We start from the raw sequence: 22,895 nt of genomic DNA, 5'->3' as shown, positions 1-22,895 counted from the left end.
TCAGACGTCATTTGATGTTTGTCCCTCCATGCTGACCTCTGCTTGCTGGTTGGCTGACTCCTCTGGCTCCTTGGTCTGCTCTGGGTCCTCCATGGATTCTGGCTGGGTCAAGGGAAAAATCATCTGTTGTCTCCCTAGGTTACCATAGACGCTGTGTTAGCTCCGTATAGTCAAGAGCGGTTTGGGTTGAGCTTTTGAGTTTTAGTGCAGAGTTCTGGTTGCTTAATTTTTGTTAGTTAGATTTCCCTTGTTATTTTGTTCTCCTGCCTTGGTGTTACCAACAGTGGGTTAGCTTTTGGGTTTGTTTTGTTATTAGTCTTCCCTGCCTCTAGAGGCTCCTAGGTTGGTTCCCTGAGTTCACCCTGAGTTGTACAACTAGTCCCGGTTCCGCTTGTAGTTCTGTATTCTTCCTGGTTCTGTGAATAAATTCATTGTTGTTGCAAATCTGTCGACTCATTCATTTCCTGCATGTGAGCCTCTGGTACCCGCTGTAACATGTTTTAAACAAATATATTAATAGAAATTATATATACATATAATTTCTATTAATATATTTGTTATATATATATATTAGTATATTTGCATAAATGTGATCTTGTTTCCCAACGTTTGGCCTGGATTGTACTTGTATATATATTTATATACAATCCAGGCCAATGTTTAGTTTAACAAACATGTTGTTTGTTTGTTTTGTTTTTTAAAGCGTTTTTCACACTCCAGTCCAGTTGGCGGCGGAAAAGCACCTCGGTCGCCAAATTACACCAAAGAAGAAAAAGTAGAACAACAGTCGCAGAAGAAGAAAAGTTACCTAGCTCAATAATGCTTCTGGTAATGATTAATCTCGTATATCTAAAACATGGACGAGCAGACGACTCCTGTACGACAACAACATAAATTTAATGTTGTCAGTCTTCAAAAATATCTGACTGCCAAGTCACGGTTGTCTAATAATGAGACGCTAACTGTCAGACAGTACAGGTAAGGAGCAGAGCTAGCTTGTTTCACTGTTTCTTAAAGTTAGTCTTGTAGGTATGTTTAGCTAACTGATAAGACGTTATGGGCTTCTGTTATCTTTCAGTTCTGGTCAGTCAAACCCAACTTTCCTCATCCAGACACCTTCAAAGAGCTATGTTCTCAGGAAGAGACCCCCAGGAGAGCTGCTGCCAGGAGCCCACAAGGTAAAAGTTCACACTGAATCACTTTACATGAGCTAAAGCCTGCCCAAGCGTTTGCAGATGGGTTTAAACGCTGCTGTGTGTAGTCGTTTCACTTCTCCAGCAGGGGGAGACTATCCATAGGTGTAACTAGAGTGCCTGTATAATGAGAGTGGCGACAACTGGGGATTTGACGCCATTTTGTTTCCATTCACTCAATATGGGACGCGCAGCGCGAGGTGCACATTCACGAAATCTATGGATTGTTTACTGATTTCAAGACATGTTTTGGACAAAATAATTTACTGGCTTGTTTTGTCTGGATGTCCAAGGTTGGATTATGGCCGTTTTGTGGAATATTTTCATCTGTGACTAGTTTTTGAGCCTTCAAAGGTGAGTTGTGCTGTTTACGTTATTTGCTGTTTGTTGGACAAATGTGTTTATATTACCCGCTGTGGTAATCACATCTGAAAGTGGTTTATACCGGCGGATTCATGAGAATCTAAGCTTTCCATGGGTGTATAATGTTTCTATCATCGAGCTTGCAGCTTCGGTCAATTTAGTAAAATACGTTTTCCCATCCGCCTGTACGGTGCTGCAGCTGTAAGCATATGGCTAACAGCATCTTCATGCTAACGGCGGCTAACAGCCCAGAAACATGTGAACAACACGGAGCCTGTTCGGGTCATATGAGGCTGATAAGTGACTGCAAGTTGGACGGAAAATAGGAAGCAGAAAACTGTCAGCTGTTTGTTGAATTGGAAATCATGTGAATGAACAGGGAGGCTGTTGTCGAAGCTCAGATGGGCCGCTGAAGTTTAACGGGTGACCCCGTTAAACTTCAGCGGCCCGTATTTCATGCATCTCCATGCATGAAATAACAGTCAAAGTCAAAATAACCACAACTGCCTAAAATCACATCAAACTTTTCTATCTGTCATTCACCCATACATCATAACATGAAAGTACATACATGGGACTAACCTGGCACAAAAATCATGATTAAGTCGGTTTCCATCCCACTCTCCGGACTTTATTTTCCCCACAGTTTCATTCTTTCACAACTCCTGGGAAATCTAAACATGTGTAATCCCTTCTCCGATCGATTTGTGCACCCAAAGGCACAACAGCCCGTCATTTTTCAGGTATTTATGAAGCCAAAAAAGACCTAGAATTACTCTTGAGTTGTAAACAACGTTAACAGGCATAACCGGCGTTCATGAATTGGAAACAAAATGGCTCCTATAGATCACGTGACCAAAATTTTTTGGACCCGTCATGTCGCCACTCTCATTATACAGGCACTCTAGGTGTAACTGAGGCATTTAGATGTGAGGCCAAAACAATCAAATCAGAAGGAGAGTTGACATTAAATTTAAGTGTAAATATTATTTTAAAAAGGCCATCTGCCTCAAATAAGTTCATGAAATACAATTCAAGGATGATGGAGCACATTTTGCTTATTTTCAAGACACAATTTGGGTACAAGCTATGTTGAATTCACATGTAGTTGCTGATGAAATTCTGCATGAAGCAAATTCACCAAGAGCCAATATTGAATCATGGTGAATATAATTTGGCATTTTGGACAAGAATTTACCAAAAAAAAGTGTTTGTCATGTCAAATTGAAAACTTATTTATAAAAGTAATGATAGTTTAATAAATCTAAAAGATGTAAGAAAAGTAGTTACATAAGTATTCACTCCCTTCAAGTCAGTATTTAGTAGATGCACCTTTTCTTGAGCCTCTGTGGAAAAGTCTCAATCAGCCTCGCACATCTGGAGACTGAGTCTCCCACTGGTGAACTCAAGCTGAGATTTATTCTGAGCTCTTTCAACAGTTTCCTTCTCTTTGCCACTCTCCCATAAAGCTTTGATCGGTGATGAACAGTCAGCAGTCATTATTTACACGGTCTCTTTCAGCTCAGCCACTAAAGTTAGCAGGAGTCATAGGTGTCTTGGTGGCCTCCGTCAATAATCTCTTTCCTCCACAGTCATTTAATTTTTGAGATCTAGATGTACACTTGTTCCATATTCATTCTATTTCTTAGTGATGGATTTAACTGTACTCCATATTCAGTCACTTTTAAATTCCCTTGTATCTGACTTGTGCATTTTCTTTTTAACTTTTTAGATTTTTAATTAATTGATGCAAGTTTGTTTAAAAAAAAAAGCAATATCTTGTCGTTTTGACACAAAGTAATATTTCTTCTAAGATTCTTCTCAAAAAAGCAATATTTTTGTGTTAAAAGTTAATGAAAGGGAAAACTTTTATGGGATTCTCATCTCCCAGAGCCAAAGTACCCTAAAATAAAACTGCATTCAGACTTTATCTACTCTCTCCTAACTCAAAGCATTGATAGAATGAGGACGAACCCAACCTTGGATTTGTAAGTGTTATGAGTTTTCTTCCAGCTGTGTCTACCAGTGAATCCTATCTGTGGACTTGGGTACATTTTCCCACACAGTTTGTGAAAGCAAACATAGTGAAACAAGACAGGGATATTTGACTCTGCACACCCAAGGCCAAACAAGCTGACCTTGCTTAGGGGCATAAAAGATACTTCTATAAAATGAAATATGAACACATGAGTGTAAAAAAATGTATAAGGATAATAACCAGTTCATAGTAAAGTAACTTTTTCTCAGAATATCTTTTTTAAAGCAGGGTTTCTACTATGGTGTATTTGACTTTGTTTTCAGGTGGACAGGGAGTATCGGGTGCAGAAGGCCCTCTTCTCTGCTGGTTTCCCCGTGCCTCAGCCTCTCTTGCACTGCACCGATGCGGAAGTCATTGGGACCGAGTTCTACTTAATGGAGCATGTGAAGGTCAGTTGGTGCACTCAAGCCACAGTCACACGGCCGTAAAGTCACCAGTCACAAGTCCATGCATCTGATATAATATTTGCTGTTGCTTGGCATTAGCTCAATTTCTGGGAAGTTTAGAGTAGGAAGGCCAACCTGATGTGATCCATAAAATGTGTAAAATTTTCCATTGTGGTGATGTTGTAGTTATGGATTTCAAAAGGCACATCTGGACTGATGTTTCTGTTGGGAAAAACTAATCACAATTAAGCAAAAGAAGCTAAATGGTTGTGTAGACAGAGTGGATATCTATTGGTATTATTGTACCTGAGTGTGTGTTCTGATGCCCAGTGAGATGGAATTTGGATTTTATTTTTGTAAAACAAAGTTAATCCATCTCTGTTGCACAGGGGCGAATTTTCAGGGATCTTCGTCTCCCTGGAGTGAGTCCAGCAGAGAGAACAGCTCTGTATGTGGCTGCAGTGGAACTCTTGGCAAAGCTTCACTCGCTGGACCTGGCATCACTCAACCTTGAAGGTTATGGCAGAGGCGCCGGTTATTGCAGGAGACAAGTGAGGAAGCACTTCATACTTAATAAATAGTATGCAATCCTGACACCTGGTCTGATTTGAAACATTAATAAATGCAATTATTTCTTTTAAGGTGTCCACCTGGACAAAGCAGTACAAGGCAGCAGCACACAAAGACATTCCAGCCATGAATGAACTGTCCGGTTGGTTGATGAAGAATTTACCAGCCAGTGATAGTGAAGTCACTCTGGTCCATGGAGATTTCCGAGTGGACAACTTGGTTTTCCATCCAACTGAGGTGCAATTTCTATAACTGTTATTGTTACAGTTTTGCTGCATTTGTCAATAAATGCTTTACAAAGTGTGTTTTATGTCATAAGGCACGTGTGATAGCAGTGTTGGACTGGGAGCTGTCGACCACCGGGCAGCCGTTGGTGGACTTGGCCTACTTCCTTATGCCTTACTACTGGCCCACAAGTTTAAGCATCATCAGCTCAATGGGCAGTTTGAAAGGAGTAGAAGGTAATGTCAACAATAAACAGAACCTGATTGATGAATTTTGGAAATGGGTAGATGAAAGGACAAATGTTTTCAGAACATCTTTGCGTGGAAATTACTGTATGTATTCTCTATTTATGTTGATTCACAGTATGTATTTGTCCCTCTAACCTTGTGTCTCACTGAGCAGGAGCTCCATCTGTGGGCGACCTGATCTCCATTTACTGCAGATGTCGGGGGATCCCATCCATGTTGCCACAGTGGAATTTTTACTTGGCCCTGTCGAACTTTAAAATGGCTGGAATTGCTCAGGTTTGTACCAAATTAAGCTACCCATTTGCCCCTTTGGTATACACATAAGAAGTTAAATGCTTCCCCTTTTTCTTAATTAGGGGATCTATGCTCGCCACTTACTGGGTAACGCCAGTGCGCCCAATGCAGCCCTGTTCGGCCAGTGTGTGGAGCCCTTGGCTAAAGAAACCTTGCAGCTCGTGCAGAGGTCGGTTGCAGTCATGTGCTGATTAATGGTGATCAATTGGTATTTGAATTAATATAATTTAATGCAATCATCATTATGTTAATCCAAACATGCTGTCGTACGAAGATTACTATCAAAATCAATTGCTATAATAGACCAGAACGCTGATTGATTCCACCCGCTGACTAAAGTTAAACCAGCAACCTCCAGCTGTGGTCTGCGACTGTTAAAATTTGTGATGTATTTCATGCCAGGCCTCTCACAGATCCAACAAAAGACAGACTGTTCCTCCAGACTGCTAAAGGTCAGGCTGTTCTCCAGCAGGTCAAAGACTTCATGAGACAGTACGTGCTTCCGGCTCAGCAGGTCAGTGCCAAGAGTTGCCAAGAACAGAACAGATTTGTTTGCCCAGAGGGACTTCTGACTTGGATATGAAATGATTTAACAAAGGAGCTCATCCATGCAATCAGAACTAAGTAATTAGAGTGAGAAAACAAAGCACCTATTGATTACATAAATTATATTGCACGCAGAACAGTCACTACTGGCTGGACATCACAGCATTCCTAATACAGTACAGCAGTGTGAAGTAAGAAGTTTTTTTTTTTATATGAGGAGCAGAAAGAAACAGAAAGAACCAGAGACTCCAGTGAAAGTACCTCTACATTAACATGCTGTAAAGTTGTGGAAATTTTGTGGTGCATGTTACCAGTAATGAAGGATGCCCAGCAGGGAGAGCAGAGCCAACATGTAATTACTTATTTGTCTTTCCAATCCACTCAGTAATAAATCTTATGTTCCTCTAGGAAGTTGCGGAGTACTATTCCAAACATGCTCAGTCTTCACAAAGGTGGCGCACCCCGCAAATAATAGAAGATCTAAAGGTATGTGGGGCTATTCTTCTTGGATATTCAGTCTTTTCTCTGCAGACAACCAGCCTACATATTGCCAACAAAAGCAAGTCAAAATGTAAAAGTCAAGCATCGGTCCAGAAAGCCAAATGACCAAAGTCTATTTAAATCTTCTCCAAACAGTGCACCTCCCTTCTGAGTCACCAACGACAATCCATCAAAAACAGTTGAAATTAAAGCACAAACACTGTTATTTGCATCTGTGCTAATCTGTTCCAACATTGTGTGCTCTGCTTTTCTTCACTGGCATCTACTTTGAAAGAAGCATTTGGCCTTTGTGTAGCAATAACACGCATATCTGGTGTCCAGGTGAAAGCCAGGGCGGCGGGACTGTGGAACCTGTTCCTGCCTACAGTCAGTGGACTCAGTCAGCTGGATTATGCGTATATTGCAGAAGAAACTGGACGTTGCCTCTTTGCCCCTGAAGTGTTCAACTGCCAGGCTCCTGGTAAAACATCCTGCATGATGTTAAATTTCAGATCATTTAAAGATCTTGGTTACTATTCTGGCTTCATTCTTCCAGTTGCATGACTGTACTTAGAACAAGATTATCATACTCTGAATAATGTCCTAAACATTTCCCCCGCAACCATGTATTTTTAAGTTTATTTACTGGTTCAAAACACTAAATTAGAACATACAAATCTCCCGAATTGGCCCTTATACGGTATTTGTCAGAAGAGTTAAAGTAAAGCACGCATTAGTTTCCAAGTTTAGCTCATAATTGCTGGAAGATGATTTATATCCTGACGTTTTTCCACAGACACGGGAAATATGGAGGTGCTCCACATGTTTGGCAGTGAGGAACAGAAGAAGAAATGGCTGGAGCCTTTGCTCAGTGGAGAGATCCGCTCCTGCTTCTGTATGACAGGTATTTTAATGATCACATCACAAAAGACTAAATAAGGAAACATGCCATAATCTCTGCATCGGGAACGGTATGAGTATTGAAAGCCAAGTTTGGGGAACATCATAGACAACGTAAATTCCAATGAGATTTGACGGAAGAGTTTGGAATGCTTGCAGTAAAACACCCTACAGAGGTTTTGGCTCATGTACAAGGTACTGCTGAAGTTCAGTCCTCAGAATATTTGTTATGGTTTTCCCTTGTATTTTAAATGATCTGAAATGAGCCAGGTCGCAGCACGGTTGCTACCGATTCTGTTAAAGGTTTGTTTGGGAGTTTTACATGCCAACAGCAGACACCAGTTCACTGTGAGTAATTTCTCCCTGTTTTGCTCTATGTTGCTTTCCACACTGCCTGGAAACTACAGCAGTCCGTTGCCAGAGGTGATTACAGTGGGTGTGAATGTCTCCCGTGGTTTTTGTAAACACAGATGGTGATTAGTAGTGTTTTGGGGATGTTTTTTGTCAGTGGTTTGGTCGATTTATTACGCTGGATGATCGGGAACAGGAACCTCCATGTTTGGCTGATAAAAATTCTCTTCTTTTGACTTTTTTAAGAACTATCAGCTGTGTTAACCCTTTGAACCTTATTCGGTTTATGGACGGTTTTCTAATTCCTGTCAGCGTTGCTCACCATGTGTTCCATGGATCCGGCACAACCATAGCTAGAAATAAAAACTATTCAAAAGTCTTTCATGCAGGAAAAGAAAGTTGATATTTTTTATTTCATTTACAAAAGTAGAAAAAATCTAACTATAATTAGTATTTGCAACATTTTTCAAAGTACGGGAAAAATGGTTCAACATACTATAGTTATTTTGCTATGTGCATTTAGCATACTAGTGCAATTACTAGTACTGGTACTACATTAGCCTCTACAAACTTGGCACTAGAAGGATATTTCACAGTTTTGTATGTATCTTCCAACAACTAGCTGAAAATGTACTCTGTGTACTGTGTCTATGCTCTGTGTACTGTTTTTTTTTTTAGCCATGCTGCATTTACTTTCTTGGTGACTTATGTTTTATTTTAGCATAGAAATAGAATAGAAATACTTTATTAATCCCAGAGGGGAAACTTGGTTGCCACAGCAGAAAGAGTGCAGTTCCCATCGCCATAAATACAGTTTAAAAAAAGCAAAAATGTGCAGTAAATAAAATAAACAAGAAAAATATAAAATGCAAAATGTCGTATGTGAAGAATGTACAATGTTAAAGTTTTATGTGTTGTGCAAATAGTGTGCAAGAGTAAACGAAAAGTGTGCAATTTCAAATTAAGAGCCGCAAACAAATGCTACAAGGCAGAGAGGCTCTCTGCTGGCTGTGGGTGATGCATTGAACAGAGTTATTGCTTTTTTTGGGCTCAGTGTCTCCAGTTTGTTTCCATACATGTCCCTCTGCGATACATGCATGGCCTGAGGTCCAGCCACATTCTCATTTTGTCATATGACTGTTAGTCACAGCTGAGTCATGGCTTCTCAGTTATCCTGACGTGTACGATATTTTTTTTGTCTCTTATGCAATCTGATGCAGATGGTTTGTTGTTGGTGATATGCAAAGCAAACTGATTTAATGCAAAATCATAATTTTAAGGTCACACATGACTAGTTCAAGCTGTAAATCTTTCATTTTTTTTATAGTGTCTGGCTTTGATAGATGGTGCAATTTGGGATTTTTTTAATGATGACATGCTTTTCAAATCCACTGGCAAGTTTTGAGGTGAAGAGGAATAATTCAAAAATGATGTGTGAACTTTGTTTACATTAACCAGTCGACCTGCGATTTAAGCTGGAAGACGTGTCACATAAGTCAAAGGCAGAGGTCTATAGATTTAACTTGTTAGAGTCTGAGCCTCTGTATCTCGTGTTCTTTCTCCAGAGCCTGATGTGGCCTCCAGTGATGCAACCAACATGGAGTGCAGCTTTCGCAAGGATAAAGACAACTACATCATAAATGGCAAGAAATGGTGGAGCAGTGGTAAGTGCGTTTTTATTTTTTAGATGAGTTACATCAGTCGAAAATATTATCCTATCCACGGCACAAAAGGGTTCCGGTTCATTTACGACTTAAGACGCCATTAGGGAGCTTACGAATCAAACAGTTGTTTCATGTCTACTTGCTGAACTTACTTTAAAGCGTTGAGTTTGCCGAGTTTCCACAAAGCAAAAGATGTTTTCAAAAGAGTAAACCTGATAATGTTATTGTCAACAAATGTACTCAGGAATTTTTTCTCAGAAAAGACACCAGTTTATATGTAATCAAGATGTTGCTGAAGAAATGCACAACAGAGATTCATTCTTACCCAAACTGCTAACATATGGACAACAAAAAAAGTGCAAATGACTCATACAACGGGCATTATATAACGTAAACAACTTTTTCACAACCTTTAAAGTCCTTGATTTCTTTCTGGAAAATGCAGCGTTGGTTTTCCAGCTGGTTCGACAAGTAAAAGGTCACGGATTACTGCCACAATGCATCATTAGTGTGTGTGTATCCATCAATTGGCACTTTATCTGTAATAGATGAGTCATTGTGAGTGATTCAAGTTGGGAAAGCCAGATAAAATAAATGTTATTGTGACTCTAAGTTTATGCCCTTCAAAGCACATCACTATGCTCGACTGCATTGACACTTTGGACTTTAAGACTAATCTATGGCTGATGTGTGAATCAGTTTTTTTTGCAGTGCAGTTTAGTCTGTAATCTTACTTTATTCTTAATATCCTGTTTTTTAAAAGCTAAACAATATAATCCAAGCACAGTTAAATTAGAAACCCAAACTCATATTCGTGTTTTTATTTGTTTATCACACTCCCCCGTCAATCACTGTGTGCTGAAAGATATTCCAGATGTTTCCTCTTACACATATGTAGTCTCAAGGTTTTACTCCCCAGTTTGAAAGAAAACATTTGACTGCTGTTTTTTTTCAGATTTGCGCGGTATTCCCTCATACTGCTGAAAGCTTAAAATGCTATGGTTTACCAAAATTGAGCAGTATTTCTACTGTCAACTTTTTGTCTTTATGCAGTGCATTCCTTGCGCAAATCATACATGTGTGGTTAGACTCTCTTTTCCTAACACTTCTCTTTTCATTGGAAGAGAAATTTCCATCAGTAGAAAAAATATCCTCTGAGCTTAAGAATGTCCTCTGCCAATATGAATATATGTCTCTGTTAGGAAAGAGTGTGGGTGTGTCGGTGGCTGGTTTCATACTTTCTGTGACCTGTGGTGTGGAAACTGGAGGGTTTTGTGCTTTTCCAGATACATTCAATCCAATTTCCCTTTTAACAAAAAGGAAAGTAAAACTAGCAGTTGTTTTTTTTGTTTTTTTTTTAATTGTTGTAAATGAGAATAGTGCTATGCAAAATCATTGCTTCCAAGTATCAAATGTAATGTAATGCACTGTCTAAAGCACTCGGCAGCCTTCATAAGGATCGGTGCGTTTTTTTCATACTTGTACAGTAAATTGTTCCATAGAGAAACCGAAACTAAAGAGTTCTCGTCTGTGGTTTTTATGCTGTATTTCATTGTAAATATACAGCAGTTCCCAAATTAGATTATAGCAGGTTTCTCCTGACTGCTACTTGCCATTGAAAAACTCACTATAACTTAAGCTTACTGTAAATATTGGCATATTCACTTTGATCAAAAACCGTTGCCTGTAATCCACACGCACTACTGCATAATGCCGTTTTCCTCTTTGCTTTCCCTTTTCTTTTGAGTTGAGGCAGAGACTGACTTTCTAGCTGGGAGGGTCTGTAGATGTTTCCAGTGCACTTCTGTGGGTGTGGAAGCTACATAATTCTGTCCCAAGGGCATGATAATGTACGAAAATTACTCCCAGACCAGCAATCTTTTATCTTTAAGCCATAGACGTTTTGCATTTGCATATACACTCACACAGGAAAAGCCAACGTACACGTGTTTGCCATTATTAGTAGCTGCTGGTGGCGCGCAAAAAGAATCACACATGTCGTAAAATATTTGTTTATTTTAAGCTAAATTAGGAATCTTAAAGAAAACATAACATGATTTGATGTTAGGCTTAAATTTTATGGCCCTTAATTCTTGCCTATATTCATTTGATCATATGCCGTTTCACAAAATGTTGAGACTATGGTGTAAATACACGCTGTAAGGCAGATTTTAATGAATACTTATTGATTTTGAAATATACTGGACTGTTAAAATGTTTCTCTAGTTTTGTTGGATTACAGTGTTGTGTTAAATTCCAATGCCTAAAGCAGCAAAAATATCACATCTTGAAACACATATCACCCCAGCATGTTTATTTCGGCACTATATAACTAAATGAGCTCTGCTGAGACGACTTCCTTTTTTACTTATTTGTGTGCTGTCATGCAGCTTAACGCTTGTGTTTCGCAGAAACTCGGTCTTTCCTTTGCTTGGAAACTATTAAAGTTGTAGCCAAAATGTTTGTAGGTCTCGTTGACGCACACGCTGCAGCGCTCACGTGTCCAACTTGAAAGGGATTACAGTGCAATGATGATGACTAACAGGTATTGCAAATGGAAAGCATGGTAAACAGTGAGGTCGTTTAGCGTCTGAGGAACTTTATGAAGTATCTGTGGTGGCTCTGGCCAGGAAGTTTAGCAAAACTAAGCTTTGTCATTGTGTAAAGAAGCTTGAATAAACTCTTGGACTGTGGCAATCCCTCACATTGAGCCTAGATTTCATGTAATAGGGTTAACTTGGCGCGATGTCATATGATGGCACTGAGTAATTAGAAAGGACAGGAATATGGATTGCACTTCACTGCGATCTGTTTTCTCTTTTAATTTTCTATTATTGAAATCAAAAAAGATCAGTGGATGAAAAATGGCCTCGGAGGAACATTCAGCGTTGCTTTTTCTTAGTTTTATTACATGAATGGGTCCTTCCTGCTGTTTTCTGCCTTGTCTTCGTTTGCCAATTGTTTTTCTACTCAATGGGTCACCCACTGTGCAATTATTCCAACCCAAGCCACGAGATGCGATAAAATGAGACGCAGATGAGCTCATGGATGGAAGACTGCGCAGACTGGAAGATTGAATTAGATTTGTTGTAAAAACCAGTTCTCCGAGCATCTTGAGTTTCAGCTGTATTTGATTGCAACAAAAGCACATAGATGCATGTTGGTAAAAGCCTTTGTTCTTTTATTTAACAAAATACATAATTTATACAAAAAACTTTTAGTTATTGCATGTTACTGTACATATATATTACCCTAAAAATGAATATTTGTAGTTAATGATATCTGCCCTGTATGATATTAAAAATATGCAAATCTATATACATAGAAGTATAGTTTTGCATAGGTGCTTACAAGGAAATAGATACACATTGGAGTCTTAAATGGTAAAGGTGCTGGTGTCTTGTTCTTCAGAACCAGACTGGGATTTGGTTTGATTGCGTGTGTTCAGTGCAATCTCCACAGCCGGCTCCTCGTTGGCATGTGTTGGGTGTTTCCCAAGGCGCTGTCCGAGTCGCTTAGCCGCCTTTAGGACGTGACCCCTGAAGGAGGACCCCATGAAGGCGTACAGGAGTGGGTTAATGCAGGCGTGGCTGAGCGCCAGGCTCTCTGTCACCTGGACGGCACGATCCAGGTTCTTGCTGACCTCACAGTCGGTCACGAGGTGGTAAATGATGTCCATCGCTCGGCTCAGCTTCACCACGTTGTAGGGCAGCTGGGTGAGCAGGAATACAGCCACCACAGCCAGGAGGACGCGCAGGGCACGCCACTTTCGGTCTCTCCGAACCCCGACAGCCTGACTCAGCGCTCGTCCCACCCAGCAGTAGCAGACCACCATGACGATGAAAGGTAGCAGGAACCGAAGGCCCACCTCCAGCAGCTCCAAGGCAGCTTTAGCAGGTCGGGCCATGCTGGGCGGGTAGACGGGCGTACAGCCAATCCTGTGATGGGAGAGCTTCACTGTAGAGAAGACAAGTTCAGGAAGGCCAAGGAAGCTGGCAAGAGTCCACAACACGACACACACCAGGAGCCACTGTCTTCTCACTCGGGTTCCTGTCCCTGTTCTGCCGGTTGAGTTTTGAGCGACAGCATAGTAGCGATCCACGCTGATGCACGCCAGCATCAGCATGCCACAGCTGAAGTTGGTGCTGTAGAGGAAGGAGGTGATCTTACACATGGCCACACCCAACTTCCAGCCGTGCACTGCGTCAGCCGCCCAGAAAGGCAGGGTGAAGAGAAGCAGCAGGTCTGAAATGGCGAGATTCAGGATGCACACGTCTGTCAGGGTTCGTAGTCTCAACCGGGATGTGTAGACCACCACTACCAGGGCGTTGCCAGCCAGGCCCACCACCAGAGCCACGGCGTAGATGATCGGGAGGAAGACTCCACCGAAAGAGCGCACTGCTTCTTTGTCACAAACGCTGTGTTCGTAATTGTAATCATAGCTGTCATTAAAGCTGCCGTCCTCATCATCGTGGTAGTAGAAGTCTTCCATTGTTTTCTGTGAAGACAAAACGGAGTACAGTTTAGAGAAGCATGGGAACAGTTTTCACTCTGAACTTTTACGATGCTGTATCCTGCTGTGGTGCAGTATAATCAGTTAAATCCTTTTGCAAGAGATGTGTAATTTGCGTTATTTAACAGATTAGGAACAGAGGACGCTTGTAAACGATGAGGTCGTTTTTATCAGAAACAGGAAAAGGGAGTTGTTTCTCTTTTCTTCATTGAAAGAATCTCTCCTGCATGGTTTCCCTAAAGGCTTAAGCCCTGTCTGTCTGAAATGTGTGTGGGCTTGAATAACCCCACTGAACACAACACTGAGGAGGGGAAAAATGCAGACAAGAGGCTTACAGGGCCTCCAATTACCCATTGAATTTGGTTAGTTTGTATTCTGTTGGATGGTAAGTGATCTACAGACTTCAGGAAATATCAGCTCCTGGTTACTGATCCGCTATTCACAGGAAAAAGATCCTATCAGTATTTACTAATAAATCTGTCATCTTCTCAAAATGCAAAACAGTACAAGCCGCATTGCACAATGATAACATCTGCACTTTGAGCTTGTAAACCTTTTCTGATCCATCAGCACCGAGTACAGCTCCAATTTGTCATTTCTGTCATTTGTTATTAATGTCATTTTGCCCGTAGGAGGAAATTAAATGTCACAAATAATAGAAAATACGGAGGGAGAGAGATGGTGATGACACCAGTGCAAAGTCTCTTGCCAGATTCAAATCCAGGATGTTGGTTTTACTGTATATGGTATGTGCTGGTTCAACAGGACATCCCATTGAAGTCAGACTTTCATCCAGTGCCATTGTGTTTTTAACCTCCCGCCTCCACTGTTGACTCCAGATGGAGATTTAAGCTAAGAATATGAGTACATGTGAATGTTCTTACGTCTCACAGAGATCATTATTTGTTTGGAAAGCTACCTAATTTTCCCATGAGAAATGTAACGGTCAAACTGAGTTGAAAGTGCTCATGTCACACTGATCTCATAGAATCTGATATTTGATCTCATATTTTGGATTTTCTCAGTTAACTCACAGTTGGGATTTAGGTAGCTGTGGAATCCACCCGCAAAACACATTACGTGACGGATGATATAATTGCTGGCTCAGGACCAAGGCATGGCTCACCATATTTTGCATCTCAGGATCATTTTGGAAAATCACACTTGTTGCTAAGATGACAAGAGCCATTTTATGAAAAGTGTCCAGGTTTGTTATATAAAGAGTCATTATCTCTCAACTGGGAGGAGCAGGAGTTACTGCTGCAGATGTTCAGCGGAACAGTCAGAAATATGTCAAGTATTCACTGCTGTCAACAGCTGGGTTGCAAATGTAAGGAGAGCATAACAGGTTCAAACATGTTTTTTATGTTGTTTGAGGTACACAAGCCAAATACAGAAAAATAATATTAATAGCATTTTTTAACCACGAGACAACTGCAAATTTGTGTTTGAAATTTAGCAGTTGAATATAGTGATTAAAATGTTTTTGTTGGTGTAGATAAGTGATGTCGAAGGAGACATAGATCAATTTCAAGGCTGTGTACAAATATTAGAGATAGAAACAAACCTTTCACAGCATTAGAAAAACAATCATTTCAGATTCTGTTTTCTCATTATTGATATGTTTCTTTCAGAGGAATGAAATTTCACCCTTGGATAAGAGATTGCATATTTTGTTGATTTCATTCAAATAAATACAGATTAAAATGGCTAAAGTAATTTGAGCAGAATCACTGAGAAAGTTGAAAGTCATTCTGACAGCTGAGCTATAACCTAGACTAACAGTATCATCGATTACTTTAGTGCCGATCAGAAATGCACATTTTACACTTATTTTTTTGTACAGTTTTAAAGTAAGCAAAACACTAAGGCGACACAAACAGAGGTAAACTTAACAACGTTAGAGAGGTAATGAGGACAAGTTTAGCTTGTCACATTACCTCATTGTAGTTCCAGTAATGCCATAAAATATCCTTAAGCAGGACTTTGTTACTAACACTGAAGTTAACCTTTGACTATCTTAAAAAACAAAGGAAAACACGTCACAGATCTCAGGGTACAATGTGTTCATGTAAAACATTGGTCACTGGTTTGATTTAAAATGAATGTATAATGTATAAAAACCATAAGGTCCTGATATTATTCCCTTAACAAGCACAACTCTGTCAGCACGTTGTAGCGTAAAAAAAAGATGCAGGAAAAATTGCTTAGTTATTAAAAATGTGACCGAGTCCTCACGTTTCTTACCTTGTGTCTGTTCTGTTTTGTGAGAGCTGTGAAGTTGGTATTAATCCCTTTTTAATAAGGCAGAAATAGCTGTTGTGTATCCTGAGGAGAGAAGTTGCAAGCACTCAGGACTGAAGTGACTAATGTGTGCTTCAGCCCGCCCCTCTCCCTCCACTGCTGACACTGTAGGAGTGTGTCCCTCTACACGTAGCTCCGAATGCCTTTGTGTGTTTGTATGGGCTTTTTTTTTTTTTTTTAGTGTGGGTCATGTTTCAGGAAAGATGGCAGAGGTGGATAAAAATTCTCTAAGTTCTTCATCATCTGTATGCTGTATGGCGAAAACAATTGTACAAAGAGAAACTTAAGCCTTTTCCAGTCTTTGTCAGACAAGGAGTGCCGTTTATGTCTCTGAGAAAAAAAAATTGGATTAAAAGACGATATAAAATGTCTTCTGATCAAAGAGACGGATAATCTTTGGCCTGTTTAAGAAGCTTACTGTGATTAGTGTTGTTTACTGGAATGCAGCCATTATTGGTTTGTTCAAGTGGGTTGTGCGCATTGTTTTACCAACCCTCACATTAGCAAAGATCTAGTGAAGTAAATTCTTCATAACGTAGAATTTATGAACTGTATTTTGGTTTTGTGGGGGTTTCCCCCCCCCCTCCCGAATATTGTTTCCTTATTTCAGCTTCCTCAGAAATGTCAAGCTCTTTTTTTAAATATCCCACTGTCTCACATTCTTTATCTTTATGTATTACTTATAAATATATTCATTAAAATCAACAAGCAAATTGGTACAAAAAATAAACAAATAAAAGAATGACTCCATCAAATTATTTCCAGTCTGATTTTGTGGGCAAAGAAAAAGGGCATTTGTTTTGAAACTATGGCAAACTGATGTGACTTTTTTTTTTCCTCCTCGTTCTTTCATCAACGGCCCAGGGATGTTTGGATGTCACGTTCTGCCAAAGACGGATTTCTGGTGTATTTTCATTCCTGTGGTGACAGTAGGACATGTATGGGCACGACAGCAGGGCTCACCTTGTATCATGGACCATAAGACTTATGTAAGGGTTCAGAGGAAAACCGAACCTGCCCCTGAGCCAAACAGGCTTTCCTAGATGTGGTTTATGGGTGGAGTGTAAATGCCGTGCTCTTCGTTGCACAGCACGCACTATCAAATAATGTTTGTTTGAATTTCTACAGTGTGAATCCGTTTAAAGACTAAACATCTGTCAGATCGGCTCATGCTGTGATTGCCATGCTGTGAATTGTCAAAGACTGTTGATGTCTGGTGCTGCCTGGTGTCCATATGTCCTGTCTTTAGGGCACACTTTTTTCCATTGGACAGAAATTTAGACAGGAAAGCAGACCTTGGTCACCCTGTTTGTGCCGTGGGCCACATGGGTTTGGCTCAAAGTGGACTCCTGACCGAGGAAATTCCAAAAATATTCTCCATTATCACATCTCAGATGGTTTATCACACATTTAATATCACATAATTCGCGCTGTGTCTAAGGGTTGCTTTGAACGGTGTTTATGAGTTTTTGCTCCATAAAAGAAGTAACCTTTTTCCCCAGTTCATCTCCAGCAGGCAGGATCTGCTTATAATAACAGACTAGAGGTTGCTCCGTGTGAAAGAAACCAACTCAGGAAATGTAAATCAACCTGTGGCTATTTCTGCTGTCACGTCATTTATCTGTCGTTAGCTTCACCCTTGTCTGGCACGACAAGCAACGCATCCTTTCCACTCCTACTCGGGTTGTGGAATGGTCGTTGGAGCCACAAACAACAACATAGTATGAATACAAATGAACCACAGGATTTCTGTCTTGTCCTCACAGGTGCTGGCAATCCCCAATGCAAAGTGGCCATTGTGATGTGCAGGAGCAGCTCTCAGGATGTTAGCAGCAGGTCAGTAGAACAGTGCTCTGGGGAAGGATGGGAATATGAATGCGTTTTTCTTGTGGAAACAAACATGCAAGGATTTATTATTTTTTTCTGTGTTTACGCAAGAGTTTGGGCTTCTGATGTCCCGTCTATAACCACAGGTTTTATTGTTCCAGGATCTTTGTTACCAGGATTCATGTTTTTCCAATTAAGTGTCACTCTTTTGGTTTTATATCAGTTATTTTTGCGCCGCTGCACTTTGGTGGCTTTTTCTCCCATCAGTCCTCCTCTGTGCTGCGATTACAACTGAAATGGACTTTGCTTAGGGCCACAGTGCACTTCCCAGCATGCACCTGCAGTGTCGCGCCAACCTAGCATTTTTGCCTAAAGGTTTATATCAATCTCATCTTGGCATTTGATGCCGGTTAAATCTTTTGATGGCGTGCTGTTGATGCTCATTAATATCTCATCAGTGTTGAGAATATTAATGAAAAATGTAGAGAAGCAGCCACACCCAAGATATGTAACACAGTTTCTTCTTGTTTTGTCAGCACTGTTAACAAGATACACACCCAACCATGTTTGCAGAAAATGTCCTGCAGATTCTCACAGGCTATAAAATGTATCATATTGTGGAAAAAAACTGTAATTGTGGTCAAAGTATAATGCATCATCCAGCTCTGGGTGTTAACCTGTTTTCCAGACATGGCCAACACAGCATGATCCTCGTACCTATGGACACACCAGGTGTAAAGCTCGTCAGGCCGGTCACTGTGTTTGGACAGGATGGTAGGTTTATGCCTGTCCCTGCATCTTCATGAGCTATATTGATTTTGTCTTCTTTTTTTCCCCCCTGAGATTGTCTTCTCACAAGCAACCATAACAGGCGAGTGTTCTTGGCCTAATTGAACTATTTTCCCTGTTTCTCTGCTCAGATGCGATCCATGGCGGCCACTTTGAAGTGCACTTTGAAAACGTTTGGGTCCCTGCCACCAACATGATTCTGGGTATTGTTTCCGTTTCTATTTGTTTGCCCATTCTCAAGTCACGTGCTGCATCTATAAAACGAGTTCTTTATTGTCTTTGGACGATGATAATGCCTTAACTTTGTGCGTGAGGTCAATAGGACAGAGATCAAATTTCCTCTTTTGTTCCTCATCATTGATAGTGTCTCTCTTTGTTGTGTTTTGGTTCCGTCTTGTATTTGTTTCCAGGGGAGGGCAGGGGGTTTGAGATCGCTCAGGGTCGTCTGGGACCCGGCAGGCTGCACCACTGTATGAGAGCCATCGGCCTCGCGGAGTTTGCGCTGGAGCTACTTTGCCAGAGGGCTGCTTCCAGGCAAACATTTGGGAAAAAGCTGTACCAACATGTGAGTGAACATCTACCCGAGAGCTTTAATTTCAAGACTGTGATAGTATATGTTGAGCTCTTTCCTGCTGTTGACACCTAGTGGACACATTCTTCAATGCAGCCTGAGTAAATCTGCTCTTCTTGTTGTTCTGTTGTGTTTAGGAAGTTGTCACTCACTGGATAGCAGAGTGTCGCCTCATGATAGAACAGACCCGCCTGCTGACCCTCAGTGCTGCTCATGCTCTGGATACAATGGGCAGCCGGTTTGCTCGCAAGCAGGTAAATCTGGTACTCAGTTCTTCAGGTTACATGCCGTCTCTATTAATTTATCCAAATTAAACACTGATTGTGCACAGTATACACGCTGTAACTCATTTGTATACTTTTTCTGTTGACTTAAACAGCCTCTTTTTTCACCAACATCTAACACTTGTTTGATTTTGGTGATATTCACTGCTATTTACATTTTTTTCAGTTTTTCTCCTTTGAGAATTGGTGTACATCATAACTCTGTCACAGAACGGTGGAGTTATGTGACGATCGACATAAGTTTGTCTGTGAATCTGTGTGTGTGTGTGTGTGTGTGTGTGTGTGTGTGTGAAACATGACTCAAAAACGGATTTGGATGAAATTTTCAAGAGAAATCAGAAAGGACACAAGGACCACCTTAAATTTTCACAGTGATGCAGCTTATAGTCTGAATCCACAGCTTTGTTAAAGAGTTCCCATTGCAAGAATTGTAGTAGTTGTGGGTTGACTGATTCACTGATTATCAGTATTTTATTTTTTACTGATTTACGCTAATAAATCCATTTAAAAATGGCGCTACTTTGGCTCTGAACCTTTATCTACCTGTGGTCACTCTGTCTTCTGGAATGATTCGATTGGTTATAAATCACGAATAAAACTCCTTTAACTTAACATCTGTAAACAAAACAAAAACGTATCAACAAAGTTTTCTGTTAGAGTTTGTGTTCTTCTAAGTTTAACTCCAAGATTTTAAATACTTTCATTTACTGCAAATTAATGTCTCTTCCAGATGTCTAACTAATAATCATTATCAGCCTTAAAAACCCGCAAAACACCCCTCTATACTCGACCACACTTACTACAGTCCGGTTCCCCCTCCTATAAATCTGCTTGGAATCTTCCACTTCCTGTTTGTCAAAGTGGCCTTCTACCTGGACAAGTTTTGTTTGAGCTCATCCAACAAACATTTTGGGTAACTGCACTTTAATATGGATGGATGACACTGAACTAGAGTCTGTTTTAATGAGACTGAGTTCAGATGTGTAGCTCTGTCATTAAATAGGAAATTATTTCTCAGAATTCACAGAGAAAAGTCTGAAATGTTTGCTAGGTTTGCATTCCACATGTTCTTTGGCTCAGCTAAAGCTAACTCTCTCCAACTTCTGGATCTCTTGAGTTGCTTGTTGTTAAAATATCTTGCTGGAGGTGCTAAAGCTCAGAAAGTCTGAGATGTTTGTTCAAAATAAGCTCATTCTCAAATCTCATCTGAACTGTTTCCTCTTTAGTTTGAACTTTCCCTAAACTTAGGAGTTAATGACAGAGCAGCACATCCAGACTCAGTCTCATTTATGTAGAGATTAAACTTCAGTGTCATTCATTGATGTTAAAGTGCAGTTTTTCCATGTTTGTTGCACATGCTCCCGACCAAACCAGTCCAGGTAGAAGACGATGTGAAGAGAAGCTCTCGAGGATGAATGTCACACATTTACGTTGGAAATAAATGTCCTTTATTAGACATGGTCATGCAAAAGTTAGATTTCCCTTTAATGATGTTCAAATCTAGAATGTTTTGTTAATATTGGTTCCTAAATGTTTTCTGACACTCGGCCCCAAAGATTAAAACCTTTTATGCACAAGCTGTATCATAGTTTAGTATGTCGTCCAAAATGTCACAAAAACATCATAGTTCAATATGTCATCCAAAATATGGAAAATAACATCATCGTTTAGTATGTCATCCAAAATATCACAAAAACGTCAGTTTAATTTGTTGTCCAAAATATTTTTAAAAAGTCACAGTTTAATGTCATCAAAAATGCAGAAAAAACGTCATAGTTTAGTATGTCGTCCAAAATATCACAAAAACGTCGTAGTATAGTATGTTGTCCAAAATATTTTTTAAAAAAGTCACAGTTTAATATGTCATCCAAAATGCGGAAAAAATATCATAGTTTAGTATGTCATTCAAAATGTCACAAAAATGTCATAGTTTAGTATGTCGTCCAAAATGTCATTAAAACGTCTGTTACGACCCCTAAAGGAGTCCAACATATTTAATGAAGGGACACAGGAGACCAGATAAGGGATCAAACAATAACTTTATTGTTAAGGTTTTAAACTGCTTCTTTTTGCTTCTTCGTTCTGTTAAAGATGGTTTTCGTTGGCAAATATTATGTATTTATTTGTCAGAAACAGAAAACAAAGATCCCTTAACCACCCGTGCCCCAAAATCAAGAAAAAAGCCAAAGTAACAAACGAAAGATGGCCCAGGAGCGCCAGCCAAACAGAACAAAAGGACGTGGTCCCCTGCCAACTGCTTCGCAGTCGTAGGAGCGGTTTCCACGTCCAAACTAAGAAAAAAACCCAAAGCTAAACCCATCAAAGCAAATACGAAAACATGACTACTGGTCACCCCTGGGCAAACGAAATAAAGTGAAAAAAGGAGAACAAAAGACTAACCAGCTAACATGGCGTGGCCAGAGCCATGCAGCCAGATCATCCAGGCGAGGAACACACTGAGTGTGCGACAAGCTCCGCACAGCTGCAGTGAGTAGGGAGAGTGTACCATTCCTCTAGCGCACGGCCTCAGAACAGCCTTTTAAAGGGCTGCCGCGCTAATCAATGAAGTAAAAAAACTACTTAATTACTTAACAAAAATAAAATATCAAAGAAGAAATGTCCCAAACAGAAAAGATAGATATTTATTTAAAGAAAAACTAGACAAAATAAAGGGCAACGAAATTATGTGCTCCAAGCACATAACAATGTCATATGCCGTCCAAAACGTCATAGTTTAATATGTCATCCAAAATGTGTAAAATGTCAGTTTAATGTCGTCCAAAATATCACAAACATCATAGTTTAGTATGTCCTCCAAAATGTGACAAAAACAACATAGTTTTGTATGTCGTCCATAATGTGTAAGTATGCCTTTCAAAATGCCACGTCATTATTTAGTATGTGGTCAAAAATATCACTAAAACGTCGTAGTTTAGCATGTCTAAACTATGTTTTAGTGAACTGAACAGCCTTGGCAGAGTGCTTTTCTAGTTAATCTTGTATCCATTATTATAAAAACTTGTTTTTTTATAATAAAAAAACTCATTTTTAGCACTGTATTTTGCTGCTTTCCCTGTATAAACCTGCAGAAGATTAAGTGAAGTACATTTTTTGGAAAAATGTTCTTTTCAACACTGTTCCTGCTCCCTAGATTGCTATGATCAAAGTGGCAGCAGCCAGAATGGCCTGTAAGGTGGTGGACTGTGCCATCCAGGTGTACGGAGGTGCAGGTGTGTCTGGAGACTTCCCACTAGCACAGATGTAAGTTTTCTTTTTCCCACCACACAAACAAGAATACAATTGAATTAAAAAAATAAAAATCTCATTCTTGATGCCAACGCTCCATTTG

The 22,895-nt window shown here is 40.0% G+C and overlaps 2 protein-coding genes across 3 annotated transcripts in view; one reads left to right on the top strand and one right to left on the bottom strand.

The window, feature by feature from the left end:
* Positions 1-22,895, top strand: part of nphp3 (nephronophthisis 3) — a 39,342-nt gene that overhangs the window by 16,081 nt on the left and 366 nt on the right. The window contains exons 1-19 of one of the 2 annotated variants that reach the window (XM_022207259.2): positions 761-978; positions 1,079-1,178; positions 3,858-3,983; positions 4,370-4,531; positions 4,623-4,787; positions 4,870-5,011; positions 5,178-5,299; positions 5,380-5,486; positions 5,720-5,831; positions 6,272-6,349; positions 6,686-6,824; positions 7,140-7,247; positions 9,160-9,258; positions 17,842-17,911; positions 18,591-18,676; positions 18,823-18,894; positions 19,102-19,256; positions 19,400-19,516; positions 22,698-22,807. In XM_022207259.2, coding sequence (XP_022062951.2) covers positions 857-978; positions 1,079-1,178; positions 3,858-3,983; positions 4,370-4,531; positions 4,623-4,787; positions 4,870-5,011; positions 5,178-5,299; positions 5,380-5,486; positions 5,720-5,831; positions 6,272-6,349; positions 6,686-6,824; positions 7,140-7,247; positions 9,160-9,258; positions 17,842-17,911; positions 18,591-18,676; positions 18,823-18,894; positions 19,102-19,256; positions 19,400-19,516; positions 22,698-22,807 — 2,192 coding nt within the window. In that variant the 5' untranslated portion in view covers positions 761-856. Of the gene's footprint in view, positions 1-760; positions 979-1,078; positions 1,179-3,857; positions 3,984-4,369; positions 4,532-4,622; positions 4,788-4,869; positions 5,012-5,177; positions 5,300-5,379; positions 5,487-5,719; positions 5,832-6,271; positions 6,350-6,685; positions 6,825-7,139; positions 7,248-9,159; positions 9,259-17,841; positions 17,912-18,590; positions 18,677-18,822; positions 18,895-19,101; positions 19,257-19,399; positions 19,517-22,697; positions 22,808-22,895 lie in introns of those variants that run through there. The other variant, XM_022207191.2, reaches the window with a different exon arrangement.
* Positions 12,423-16,185, bottom strand: ackr4b (atypical chemokine receptor 4b). Its single transcript, XM_022207272.2, has 2 exons — positions 16,019-16,185; positions 12,423-13,756 (listed from the first exon to the last, which is right to left on the bottom strand). Exon 2 carries the CDS (start codon positions 13,748-13,750, stop codon positions 12,635-12,637), a length of 1,116 nt encoding a protein of 371 aa, XP_022062964.1. The 5' UTR covers positions 13,751-13,756; positions 16,019-16,185; the 3' UTR covers positions 12,423-12,634.

Source organism: Acanthochromis polyacanthus, chromosome 20 (genome assembly GCF_021347895.1).
Source record: "Acanthochromis polyacanthus isolate Apoly-LR-REF ecotype Palm Island chromosome 20, KAUST_Apoly_ChrSc, whole genome shotgun sequence".
NCBI classification, from domain to species: domain Eukaryota; kingdom Metazoa; phylum Chordata; class Actinopteri; family Pomacentridae; genus Acanthochromis; species Acanthochromis polyacanthus.
This window is presented reverse-complemented; position numbering and strand designations above follow the sequence as displayed.